The sequence below is a fragment of the Parasteatoda tepidariorum genome, chromosome 4 (genome assembly GCF_982258835.1).
Source record: "Parasteatoda tepidariorum strain Cologne lab strain chromosome 4, Ptep-v5.0, whole genome shotgun sequence".
Lineage (NCBI taxonomy): Eukaryota > Metazoa > Arthropoda > Arachnida > Araneae > Theridiidae > Parasteatoda > Parasteatoda tepidariorum.
The window spans coordinates 59,922,516-59,937,008 of NC_141758.1; the positions used below are offsets into that span (position 1 = coordinate 59,922,516).

The following is a 14,493-nucleotide window of genomic DNA, read 5'->3' on the forward strand; positions in this document are numbered from 1 at the left end:
CACTTCTTAAAAAGATATTATAAAAAGAAACATACTTTTTATCTTATTGTCCGGAACAGTTCATCAAAAGTTTCTTAAGCACTCAAATGTTCATTATTAGGAAGTTTGAAGTGAATCAACATGTGCTTCTTTAAATTGCCCTTTAAGCTGAAAGATTTTCTACATACCGAACACTTATGAGGACGTTCCCCGCTATGAGTTAATGTGTGGTTTTTCAAAAGAGAAGGATAATATGTAGAATAATCACATTGAGGACAAATATATACTGTAAGAGGCTTCTGTCTTCCAGTTCCAGGTAGATGTGTTAATACTTTAGCACCTTAGACAGAAAATTAAATGTTAAATATAAGTTAATAAACTTCCTTAAAAAAAACCACTCATACAATAATCTAGCAATATAAAAGTAAATACTAAAATTCTAAAAATAATTGAAAAAAAATTAAAAACAGTTTTGTAATGTCATACTTTTACCACAAGTCAAGAATAAACAAAAAGAATTTCCTATTATCTAATTTCAACGAATAATCGTTTTTTTCCATACATTTAAGTATTTTACAAATTGAATAAAAGTCAACGAGAAAAAAACATGAATCACAACATACTAATACTAAAAACAAAGTTTTCTTTTTTCAAATAATAAAACATTTTTCTTAACATAATTTATGTAAGTAATTTATGCTGAGCAAAATCAATTTTCATTCACTAAAATGGGACTGGTACACTATATGGAACGAGGCAGACATTAAATTTTAACTTCAAATGGAACAAATAACTTAATCCTTTCATTTGCTGAAAATAATTCAATGATTATAAGTAAGGAAAATGAGACTAAATAATATCAAATAGTCTTACATATTGTCCGCACATTCAAAAATTACAATAGCTGACAAAAATCGAGCCCATTAAAAAAAATTATGATTTGTACAAATTTTTAAATAATGTGAAGTTTAGGAGAAACTTATCAGAATAAAATTGGTTACTTTTTATTTACGGTATTGGTAATTTTAGTTACATATAAATTTATTTTAAAAGTCAATCCCATTATATTCATCATAAAGAACAAAATTTAAAAAAATAGCCAAAACAAAATGTATCAAAATTTATAAACATCAAATTTGAAATATCTTAAAACAACAAAAAAAATTTTGTCATAATAAAAATAAAGCAAACATTAACATCATGCCTTTTAATTAATGAGAGTCAGAATTTTTTCCCATCTTAAAAATGGGATAAGAGGGGTTCTTTCTAAAGACAAATGATTTCGCTTAGTGTAAACCTTTTGCTACAACAACCTCAAAAATAATGCTAATAATAAACTCATTTAGATCAACACTAAAATAAAACTATTAAAATTAATAGCCTTATGATTAAAAAAGATTATTTTAAAATTTGCACAATTAAAAGAGGGGAAGGATCTCAATTTTTTAAAATGGAGTTTGAAAAAAATAGAACAAAAAGAAATATATATATAAAGAGCAAGTCTATGAATCCAAAAGGCCACCCAGTTAAGTCCCCAAAAAAATGTTGGGTTAAAACTTGGCAAAAGATACCGTACTTTTTATTTACGGTATTGGTAATTTTAGTTACATATAAATTTATTTTAAAAGTCAATCCTATTATATTCATCATAAAGAACCAAATTAAAAAAAATAGCCAAAACAAAATGTATCAAAATTTATAAACATCAAATTTGAAATATCTTAAAACAACAAAAAAAAATTTGTCATAATAAAAATAAAGCAAACAATAACATCATGTCTTTTAATTAAGCAGAGTCAGATTTTTTTTCCCATCTTAAAAATGGGATAAGAGGGGTTCCTTCTAAAGACAAATGATTTCGCTTAGTGTAAACCTTTTGCTACAACAACCTCAAAAATAATGCTAATAATAAACTCATTTAGATCAACACTAAAATAAAACTTTTAAAATTAATAGCCTTATGATTAAAAAAAATTATTTTAAAATTTGCACAATTAAAAGAGGGGAAGGATCTCAATTTTTAAAATTGAGTTTGAAAAAAATAGAACAAAAAGAAATATATATATAAAGAGCAAGTCTATGAATCCAAAAGGCCACCCAGTTAAGTCCCCAAAAAAATGTTTGGTTAAAATTTGGCAAAAGATTCGATGGTCACCATTTATGACCCATCACAACTGCAGATAGGACATGAAACTATGCAGAAACCATTGCAAGTGTTTCGGGAGACAGTCATGGCCAATTGCGAGTCTGAACTGAGCCACCATTTTGTCAGGGCCATTTTGAGAATAGAGATAATTTGCTTTTCCAAAGTTTTTGAATTGTTTTAAATTCAAGGTTCTTTTTGAACTCCTCAGACATGGATATGATTAATGGTATTAGTGTTCTAAAAGATATGTTGGAAGTAAATCAGCAATCTCAAAAAAATAGGTCGAAGTGTGTACTTTTCACATGGCTTAAGATCAAAAATCTAACTTTCTTTAACAAGAATATTTTTTAAAAAATAGTATCATTTTAACATTATTTAGAAATATTAATTGACATTCATTATTCCTAATATTTACTGCATGTATTACAATATTCATAAAAAAAATACAATATAATTTATTTCAAAATATTTTTAAAGATAAATGTGGTACCATGTAAAATCAAGGGAATCGCTTTTGATAAATAAATATATTGTAACTTATTGTGAGGTTCTGCTAATTAAGTCTCATTGCAATTGCGGTTATCTTCACTACAAGAAACCGATTTCATGGCATTAATTCATGTAGTGACAGTTAAAACTTTATTATTTTTTTGAAATGACATGATTAAAAAAAACATGCTTATAACTATGCCACAGTATTTTATATAAAAAAAAAGTGTAAAGTTTGAATGAAAAGAATTTTAAAATTTAGATTTAACAGATACTTTTTAAGTTTACATTTTAAATGGACTTAAATTCAACTAAGTGATTTCTAAAAAAATAAATTTTTGAATTTTGAAAATCAATTTTAAATGCTTAAGAACAATGGTCTGTTAAACTTAGATTAATTGAAAGTAGCAGTTTTTAATAATAAAACAGCTCTATTAGAGCCCTTTTGTGCACTGTATTTTTTATTTTTTTTTTAATCTCTCAGAGATATATACAAAATGGTTTAAGAATATATTTGTTTAAAAAACAGTAAAAAGCAATTAAAGATATATTTTTTATCGTTTAGTTAAACAAAATAAGGAATATCCAGTAAATTAAGCTTTCTGTAAAATATTTTATTTCTATCAAAATTTAAACTAACTTGCATACAAAGCATTTATATCACATTTTATGAAAAGCAGAAAACAAACAAATCAACGGTACCTAGTAATACTCATTCCGTATCCACAGTAATTTCGTATCTAAGATACTATTAATTTTCAAAACAATATTCTATATTTTATACTGATCCCAGTGAAATGGTTCTAATACTTAAAACAATGATTTGTATATATATATATATATATATATATATATATATATATATATATATATATATATATATATTAACAAAGCCTAAAGTGTTGTACACTGTAGTTTCCCTGACTACTACATACACAAACAAAATGTCTTCATATATTTAATAGCATATCATTAAATATTATGTTAAATGTAATGTTAATGGGGAATATCAGTAAAATGTTATGTTAAATGATAAAAAGGAAGATTGTTTAACTAACATTACCCATTCAAGCAAAATCAGAAAAGTTAGAAGAAAATTTAAATAAATAAGATATCTTCTACAGAAAGTAAATGCATATTTATTTTAATTTCATTAAATTAACATACACATAACATTTACACAAACATTTTACGAAAAATATAAAATAACAATTAAATAAAATTAATTTTGTATCTATAAAGAAATTAACATACAACAAAATTTACTATTCAACTAACATTCATTTAAGTAATTCTTAAAAGAAAAGAAATGTTCAAATTTTTAGGTAAAATGTCAATATATACCATGAATTTGTAAATTCCAATATGAGTCATTTAAAATCCAGATTTATGAATAAAACAGCTCAATTAAAAAGAGCCCTAATTCTTTTTAGAAACATGAGTTACCATATGAGATTTCACATGTTGTTTTAAAGTAAACCGTTTACCGCACACACCACACTGGTAAGGACGCATGCCAGTATGCAATAACACATGTCTCCTATAATTTCTAGCATCTGTAGTTGAATAAGCACACTGTGAACAATATTTTATTCCAGGTGGAATTTTGACAGTGAAAATGGTTCGGTGACCTAAAAAATAAACCATATCCATCATATTTAAATTTCAATTATGTGGGCTTTAAGTATTTCTATTCAAAACAATAGATTAAAAAAAAATTTAATTAATGAATCAATAAATAATTATGTTAATACCACTCATATCATGCCCACATTTAATGAAATTCAGAATTTAATGCAGTAAATGGAATATTTAGTATGAAAGTTGATACAAATACGAGGTATATCCACAAAGTAAGTTCCGTTTCTATTTCTATCCGCGGCAGAGCTGCGATCGCAGTTCCGAGCATGCGCGCCAGTTACTCTGACTCAAGCAGAAGAAATGTGCGCCATTTTCAGATCCCTGCTGCCGATGTGTTCCTTGTAGTGCTTCTTTATGATGTCAGCCTTAATTGAAAATACCGCCGCTTGTGAAATCAGATCTGTGATTCGTTTTCTAAATGCAAAGAAAGTTAAACCATGTGAAATTCATCGGCAAATCTGCGAGGTTTACGGACAAACTGCTATGAGTGATTCAATGGTTAGAAGATGGGTCAGACAGTCCATTGAAGGACGTGATCAAGTCCACTATGAAGAATGATGTGGACGCCCGTCTTTGGTTACTGATGAACAGGTTCACGCAGTTGAAGAGAAGCTTAAGGAAAACCGTAAGTTTACAATTAGTGCTCTCGTTACGGAATTTCCGCAAATCTCACGATCACTAATTCATGAAATTGTTACTGAAAAACTGAAATTTCGAAAACTTTGCTCACGTTGGGTACCCGAAATTCTTACTGAACAACACAAAAAACAACGGATGGGCAGTGCGCTTCAGTTTTTGACACGCTACAATGAAGATGGTGATGATTTTCTTTCTCGGATAGTCACGGGGGATGAAACTTGGGTATCTTACGAGACCCCTGAAACTAAACGGCAATCAATGGAATGGAGGCACACTTCGTCCCCAACGAAGGTTAAGCCTAAGCAAATCTTGACGCCTCGAAAATTCATGTGCACCGTTTTTAGGGACAAAAAAGGCATTTTGCTGATTGATTTCTTACCACGAGGCCAAACAATCAATGCACGTGTTTACTGCGAGACCATTAAGAAATTGCCCCGCGCAATACAGAACAAGCGCCGAGGATTACTGTCTGAAGGTGTTGTTTTTTTTACACGATAATGCCCGACCTCACACTGCGAACGTGACAAAAGAACTCCTACAGGAATTTGACTGGGACGTGTTTGACCATCCTCCGTACAGCCCTGACCTCGCTCCTGGCGACTTTCATTTCTTTTTACACTTAAAATCTTTCCTTGGTGGTCAACACTTCAACGATGACGACGAGCTGAAAGAGCATGTTACTACGTGGTTGAAAACACAGGCGGCAACCTTCTATGAAGAAGGCATACAAAAACTTGTGCCACGCTATGACAAGTGCCTACAAAATTTCGGAAGCTATGTAGAAAATTAGTTTCACAGTTGTAGATTTTTGTGCAATAAATATTATTTCTGTATCTGTACACGTTTTTTTTATATAAGCAAACGGAACTTACTTTGTGGATATACCTCGTATATTAGAGAGCACTCCTTTAGCATACAATTTTCTTACTTGTTCTTGAATTTAATGAGGAAAATAATTTTTTAAGCATAAAATAATAACGTAAATAAATCAAAAGAAAAGCAATCAAATCTTTAAAACTTTTACACTATCTACTCAAATAATATTTAAAACACTGGTCTATAGCTGGAACTAATTAAATTTTACTAAAAATAACAACACATATTACTGCTATGGAGTCTTTAAAAAAATCTTTAACAATTTATTGAAGTTAAAGAAATTACAGACGTTGAAACATTTAATAAAAATTTTTGGAGCTGTAAGAGAACACGCAACCTAGAAAATTCGTAACAACCATAACGTACAATTAAAAAAAAAAAAAGAACCTAACATAGTAAAAATGAAGAAGCTTTCTCAAATAGGTGGCTAGGACATGTATTTAGATATAGCGATAAAAATCCTGTTATAAAATATAACCTTCCAAACACCAGAGGGGAAAAGAAAGAGAGGAAGACCTAGAACAAGATGGTTAAATAGAGTAGAGGGGGGGGGGAAAAAGGCCTTGGGAGTTAATAATGGGAGAAGATATGGATGAGAAATAAGAAAGAGAAACAATTGAGAGGGCGAATAGATTTAGATGGGGTAAACTGACTAAGTTGGCATTAGCTGGTAACCGGCTGTAGTGCCTAAGAATGAAATACTAAGTGTCTTACAACAAAAATTAAATTAAACAAATTTTAAGAAAGGTTAACAATCAGCAATACACAAATGTTGCAAGTGTCTTAAACAAAATATAAACAGAATTCCCCCTAATTCACCAAGGAAGATAGGTGTTGCCCATTTTGAATTATTGACAGGTCAAGATTACCTTCCACAGTATCTGATAGTATCGGCATAGCAACCTCTGCCTCATGCCCTTTGTATGGGCATGAATGGACAACACCTCTTTGAGTGTACAAAATTTAAAGATATTTATAGTGTGAATACTTTCCATTCTGGTTTTCTGCATCTCTATAGGACAGCAAGATAACACACAGCCGTTCGGCCAAGGCTGGGCGTAAGATTAAAAAAAAAAATATTTTCACTCAATAATGGTCAATAATATTTTTGACCATTACTGAGAGAACTCAATATTATAAATGGTAAATAATATTTTTGACATGGTAAAAAATATTTTCTCTCAATAACGGTCATCTGAAAGCAACTTTTTTCTTTACTAACTTTGAATTTGGATTGACAAGATTCAAAATATTTCTCCAATGACTTATAAAATACAGGTCCTACTATATTTTAAATTATAAAAGTAAATTCTTCGACAAAAAACTGCAAGTTCAAGCTGAGTTTTAGCTACATGTTAAAATAATTACAAATATATTTTAGTTTGCATGTAGAATTTTTTTAAAAAATAAACAAATAACAATGTAAAGCAGAGTATATTGTATTGAATCGCTAACCTGCTGCAACAAACAAAACATTTTAGCCCTTTTTCTGTATAAGAATTTCAGAAATAACAGGATTAAAAAAGTACACTATTCCAATACTTGTTTGTCATACATACATTAAAAATTAATCGTGTTTATTTTAAAAACTTAATAAATTTGATAACTAAAAAAATATTAGGCTGAAAATGAAAAATATAAAATTGAATAAACATTTTCAATAAAATATTTAAAAAAAACTAGATTATTGGAAAATGTTAAAAATTAGTTTGAAATGCTTAAAAATTTTTTAAATTATTTAAAACTGTAAATAATTTAGAACTGTTTTTTCCCCCTTTTAAATTACTATCTATTATAAATTTTTAGATTACTCACTTAAGAATTCTTATAGTTTCCCCTTTACTTTAATAGGAAAAAAAAAACATGAAAATTCACTGTACATCTAAGTTGTTATTTACAATATTTTTTTATGTAAATTTAAAATGTAACAGAAAATTTCATATGTACAAAGACGAAAGATAAACTATTTAAACAATGTAAAAAATTTCACATGTTTAAAAAGATTTTAAGTAATTCGGAACTATTTTCCTTTTAAATTAGTATTCATTATAAATTTATGTCGTAAAGAATTATCTGGGCCTTAGAACGAATAAAATAAATATTTGAAAAGTTATTTACCTTTTTAAAAATTGCCAATTTGGCAAAATTTTTAAACATAAATGAAAATTATTAAAATCACTGCCTTATTCTCAGTTTTTAAAAATTTTTATTAACCCAGATAATACAGCATTGGAGTAAGTTTTTAAATATTAAAAATTTAGACCACAAACGTTTTTCATTTTTACAAAACTGGGTTTTTTCACCATATTGACATTTTATGCTATTTTCAGAATAAGAATAGAGAGCACTGACTATAGATTTTTTCAAACATTCATCATAACATAAAACTAACAAAAAAATTAAGTACTGACTATCAAACAAACAAAATAATAATTAGGCAGGCTATATTTATAACAGAATCCCAGAAATTAAATAAAAATAGAACTGATAAAATTAAATATGCATTTGTTTTACTGCACATCAATTTAAAATAATAAGAAAATTAATAATTTTTGTTCTTTTTAAAAGCTATAGCAACCCACTCCAGTAAACTCATAACTCAAGTTTGGGTCACGGCCCATAACTCAAGATTGGGTCACGACCCATAACCCAAGGTTGAGTCATGGGTAAGTTGGGATATCATGCAATATTCTTTTATCTACAATTAAATTCATTAATTTCTTAATAATCACCTTATCTTTCTTGATATCTGAAGTGACAAGTTAAGAATTTAACAAAAATTAAAATGCAAAACAAATTAATACATGTTTAAGAATTTATTTTTTATTCTTTTCTATAAACAGTAAGTCACAATAAATCCATGCATTATAGTTAAATGCATTTAAAACAATTCTCAAAAGAAAAACTTCCAAAAAAATAAAATTCTAATAAAACAACATTAAAAAATAAAGAACTTTTTTTAAATTCAAAATGCTATTAAAGCTTTTACATGATACACACTTAGGTCACATGTAATAATGATTATCAAAATATATAAGTATATAAGGGAAAAAAAACCTAAAAATACTGTTTTGCTATTTTATGTCTTTATGCAATGATATGAATTTTCATTTTAATTCAAAGTGCTATCATAATTATTACTTGTTGCACACTATATGCTACATTTAAGAATGAGTATCAAAATTTTTGAGGATAGAAGGAAAAAAAAGGAACTAAAATTATTGTTCTGTTAATCCATGATTATAGGTAATCATATGGTTCTTTAAATGATGCTTCAAAGTAAAGGATTTATTACAAACTGTGCACATATATGGACGGTTACCAGTATGAATACGGACATGTTTTCGAAAGTTACTACCATCATGAGTTGAATAACTACAATCTGAACAAGTCCTTAAAGTTAAGCGACGCTTGGTATAAGTAGAATATTTTGCTGTTTTCACATCTGTGCCTACAAAATACGTTTGAAAAGTTAATTATTTGAGATAATCTTTCAAATAGGTAAAAATTAAAAATAATTTATAAGTAAAAATATCTTTTAAAATAATTGAATATTACAAGAGAAATTACTTGTGTTTCAAATAATTTCATGACTTCAAAAAATTACATTTTTACATTACAACATGTTTTTTCCAAATATAAAAGCTAGTTTATAGGAAAAAATAATTTTTTTAGCACATTTTTTTTCTTTTCTTCTTGTATAAATGTTAACATTAACTTAATAGCAAATGAAATATACCTTCTTAAATCAGTTTTATTCCAAATTTTAAATGCATAGGAAAAAGCATTCAGTACTTCAAGTTGCATATAAAACGATTATGTATCTTTGAAAGTAAACTAAGCATGCTATGGAAATATTTTTAAAAAGTTTTTAAAAAAAATTAATATGCATTAAAATATGTAATTTTGAAAAATAACAAAATACAAATAAAAATACATAATTTTGAAAAATTACAACAAAATACTGATAAAATATGCATTATTTTAAATACTAAAACTAATTTTACAGAGAATATTTTTTTACAAACAAAAATAAATTTGAGGTAAATAAACCTGAAAATAACAGTACAAAAAGAAAGCTATATTTTTCCCTATTAACTGCTTTAGAAAAAATATAGCAATCAACACTTTCTTCAATTAATTAAGAGTGCGCTAAAATCCTTATAACACCAATGTAAACACCTAGTTATTGCACAAATTTCCTTGAAACTAAAATGAGAAAAAAAAAGTAGTATATGGCTAAAATAAATATACATATTTTAAAAATAAAATTGCTTTCACCTTAGTAATATAGCTCCAAACTTCACAAATAAAGATGAGAAAATTTTTAACTTATTTCATCAACAAACAACACTGAACACTAAGTACAGAAAGTAGGAACACCTAATTGATAAAAGTGGGACTACGGTATTTCACTTAATTACTGAAAATGAATTCAACATTAAGAAAATATTAATGCAAAATTGGATGGCCGTCAATATGCTACACAATTTAGTAATTGTAGTATATCAACAAGTGTACCTGGAACAATAAAGCTAGTATGTCATGATTTAATATTATAAATAGGGTTTTGAAAGAAATATTCTAACCAAAACAAGCTTTTTATTAAAATCCTCTATACATCTTGACTTACACAAAAATACATTAAAATGTCTTTCAAGCACAAGATAAAAAATCAAATTTACTAAAATTCTATTAATTTTCTACAATTAACACAAAAAAAACAACTTTAAAAGCAACTTTTCAATAATAAAAACGTGTTTGCAATAGAAAAATATATCCAAAGATTTCCTTATCAATATTAATAAATAGTTTAATGTCATTAGAAACAATATTAATGAAAATGTCATTATTGTGAAAAGTTAGAGAGTTAACAATTGTACAATTTAACTAACTCCAATAAAGTTTTGGAAATATTATAAACTTATTTCTTAAGGCTGGAAAAATAATTAAACCAGAAAATGCTAAGTAATATTATGTAAGCTAATAATATATTAAGAAACATTCAGAAGAATTTTGAATATTTATCAAAATTAAACGAACATTAATATGAAATACAAATATATAAATAGGAGTAAAACAAAAAACTAAACAAATTATAGAGATCTTTTTTGATGCTTAACAAGTAAAAAAAAAGAAAAAGCTTTTTAAAATATGTAAGAAGAAAACAGGTACATACACATCTTGATTAAATTGAGGGGAGAGAAAATTTTTAACTTCACTTTCCTGATTGCGATTAAACTTCAAATTTTATTAACTTATCTTTTTTATATTATTTTCATAAAACTTAACATTGAAATTGCTTAAAATTGTAATCCTATGATTTTTTTTTTCTACTACACATGCTAATGCAAATTTTACAAAACTTGTAACTGAATGATTCTCTGTTTTAGCAATGTACAATTTATTCAAATTTTAAAATGCATATATTGTGTAATTTTCTAATAAATGGATCAGGTCATGGCTTAAAATTATTTATACCAAAAGTAATACTTAACCTTGCCGATCTATTAAAAAAAAAACTTTTAGCACTTGTAAGAATTATAAGAATTGTGTTAAAAACAAATATTAAGAAAAACAACAACATACTTGCCAACATTCATTCTTTTCGAGAATGGAGTTTCCAAGTGGTAGTAAAACAATTACCGAAAAACAGTTTTACTCAAAAAGATATTTATATTTTAACCAGGTTGAAATTCGCTACTGTGAGGACTAATATGCTTTTTATATATTCGTTGTAATTATTTATATGTAGTGGTAGTCAAACTCATTTATAATTATTAATATAATTCAAAACGTTTAGGGAAATAACATGAATTTTGCTAGCACTTTAAGTACGAAAAAAAATCTTCCGGGAAAACCGGAAGAGTTGGCAGGTATGCAACAAAGTTTTTTGTTCACCATAAGTAATGAAAAATTGATTAAGGGGTAAAAAGTAATTAGGATTAAAAATAATTAACAACATTTTTATAATATATTTAAAAAGAGCAAAAAAAAAAGCATAAATAAAATAACTTCATTTACAATTATCTGCCGTCTTTTTAAAATGATAAAAGGAAAAAAAATTAGCTATAAAAACTGCATAAGTAATCAAAATCATTATTTTTAAAAAAACATTTAAGAAAATCTTATTTTTTTAAAATAGATAATGATAATTATTTATAACAAAATTATTTTAACTAATTTTCTCACATAGCATCTAAAAATTGAAAATAATAAAAAAAAAAGGGATTGAAGGGAAATTTTTAGACTTGTAAAAACAAATGATCTATAACAATGGAGATAAGAAAGAATTATTTTTACTTTAGAACATTAGAAGGTTGGGAGAAAAAAAAAGCTTTAGAACTTCTAACATTTATGCTAAAATACAATATTGTTGAACCATAGTCAAATTGCAAAAAATTTATTGCATTAGATGAGATTAAAAGCACTATATTTTAAGATTTGAAGGTTAAAAATAAAATAAAATAAGTTTTAGAACTTTTGCAACAGATTTAGCAATATTAAAACACAGTTATTCAATATTGTTATAACACAAAAATATTGCGAACTATTTATAACATCAGTAAAGACTACAGAAATCTATTGATTAGAAATTTGAAAAAAGTAAAGAAAAAACTTTAAAGCCTGTAAACAAATGGAAGTACTAAGATTAGAAGATCAGAAAGTTTTAAAAAAAAGATTTAGAACCTGTAGCAAATCAAGCAATGTTAAAATACTATCATCAATATTAACATACTACAGATAAAAATATTGTAAACTAGCATATCACAAAAGAATTTTAAAAAAAACATCATTAAATTGGAAGTTTATAAGTGAATTTTAAAAATATATATATAACTTGTAAAAGATTGAAAAATGTTAAAATACAATATACTGGTCCTTAGATTGTTTGAAATAAGATTACCCACAAACAAGTACTTAATATTAAGGTATAAAGGCTAATTCATTCTCGAGTTGAAGTATATAGCTGTAAATGTGGACCTTTGTGTTGTCAGATACACACTAATAGTTCTTAACCAGCTGGTCTATTGATTCTTTAAAATATGATTACCCACAAACAGTTACTTCAAATGTTAAGGTATGAAAGTTAATTCATTTGCAAGTTAAAGGATATAATTTCACATGCATATCTTCATGCTGCCAGATAAACACAAACAGTTCCTAACAAGTTGGTCTGTCGAATGTCGAATACCTACAAACAATTACTTAAAGTATGAAAGCTAATTTGTTCACAAGTTGAAGAATATAACTGCATGCGGACCTCCATGCTATCAGATATGCACTATCCATACTTAACTTACTCTTTTATTCAGCTTAGTTCTGAAGTAATATTGAAAATAAAAATAATTTTATTCTCGATTGGCTTGCTGATGAATCAATAAATGAGTCTGTAAATGGTGTTTGCGTGTGAAAGCTTTAGCACAGTTTTCACATTTAAATGGACGCTCACCAGTATGAATCCTCATATGTGCCTTCATATGTGATGAGTGATCGGTAGAATAATTACAATAGGAACAAAAATTCACTTTTCTCTGACCTTTTGATGGTCTACCTCTCCTAACTTGAATTAAGTTTTCAGATTGATTCATAAAAGAACTTAATACATAATCTTCGCCTATAAATAAAATAATTGTGATGACATAAATATTGATAAAGAAATGTTATTAGAATATAGGAACTATATGAATATTAGAAATATTAACCATAATAATACACAGATACAGGAGAAGTAGCATACAGTAAGGGAGATTGCTGTAACTATTTTAAGTTAAAAATAAAATCATGATGAACACAACATTAAAAGTTTACCTATTTCAAAAGCTAACTGATCCCCAAACAGTTGCTTTGACAATAGTAAAAAATTTATAAGTTTATAAAATCTGTGTGTATTACAAAATTTACACAAATATAACGAGCAATTCTTTACAGAGAAAAGGGATTATGAGGAGTCTTTGTATCAATTAACAAGAATAAGGAACAATTTGTCTTTCTAAATCCTTACATGCACAGCCAACAACATTCATCCATGACTAACATTATTTATCGACGATAATAGTTGGCACAAATTTCTATACAATTTTGACACTTTTAAATGATGTGGTTGGTACTTCAAATGATAGTACCAGTTTCGAACCTTGCAAGGATGTCATTTTTTAGCCTTGCTCTTTTATTATTATCTTTTTTTTTTTTTTTTTTCATTTCACTCATAAAATCTAAAAATTGTTAGTCTATGTCACTCACCTTTTTTTTAAAAAAATAAATAAATAAACAACTATACTGTTTCAAAAAGTGTACTTATTTGCTTGTCTCTTAAATGTAACAAAAAAAGATTGAATTTTCAAGAAAATAAGTGGCATCAAATAAGATTGCATACACTACAGTCTTTGTGATTTTAAATCACACAAATGCAATTGAGATAAATGCAAAATGAAATAGATTATCTTAAAAATAAACTACTGTCATGTGATAAAGAAAAAAACCCTACTGGAATGGTTCAACACTAGAAAGACAATTGTATTTCAAGGAAAAAATTGCTAACTATTTCTAACTATTTTTTTTTTCTTTTTAAGTATTTAAACACTAACATATTATAGTTGTTTGTACGGACCAGCAATCACAAACCTTTTAAGGTAAATTCTGGAATTCTGGATGTATAATTTTGTCTTTTATCTTCTTAAATATTAGTAATTTCATAAGGAATAAAATATCAAATAAAAAGG

General features: G+C 26.8%; 1 protein-coding gene across 12 annotated transcripts in view; it reads right to left on the bottom strand.

Moving 5' to 3' along the window:
• Positions 1 to 14,493, bottom strand: part of LOC122269970 (zinc finger and BTB domain-containing protein 8A.2) — a 30,986-nt gene that overhangs the window by 8,343 nt on the left and 8,150 nt on the right. For 11 of the 12 annotated variants that reach the window (XM_087161194.1, XM_087161193.1, XM_087161197.1 and 8 more), the window contains exons 4-6: positions 9,093 to 9,221; positions 3,959 to 4,245; positions 36 to 319 (exon numbers count right to left, since the gene is read on the bottom strand). In XM_087161194.1, the coding sequence (XP_087017320.1) occupies positions 4,034 to 4,245; positions 9,093 to 9,221 (341 nt within the window). In that variant the 3' untranslated portion in view covers positions 36 to 319; positions 3,959 to 4,033. The remainder of the gene's footprint in view (positions 1 to 35; positions 320 to 3,958; positions 4,246 to 9,092; positions 9,222 to 14,493) is intronic. The other variant, XM_087161199.1, reaches the window with a different exon arrangement.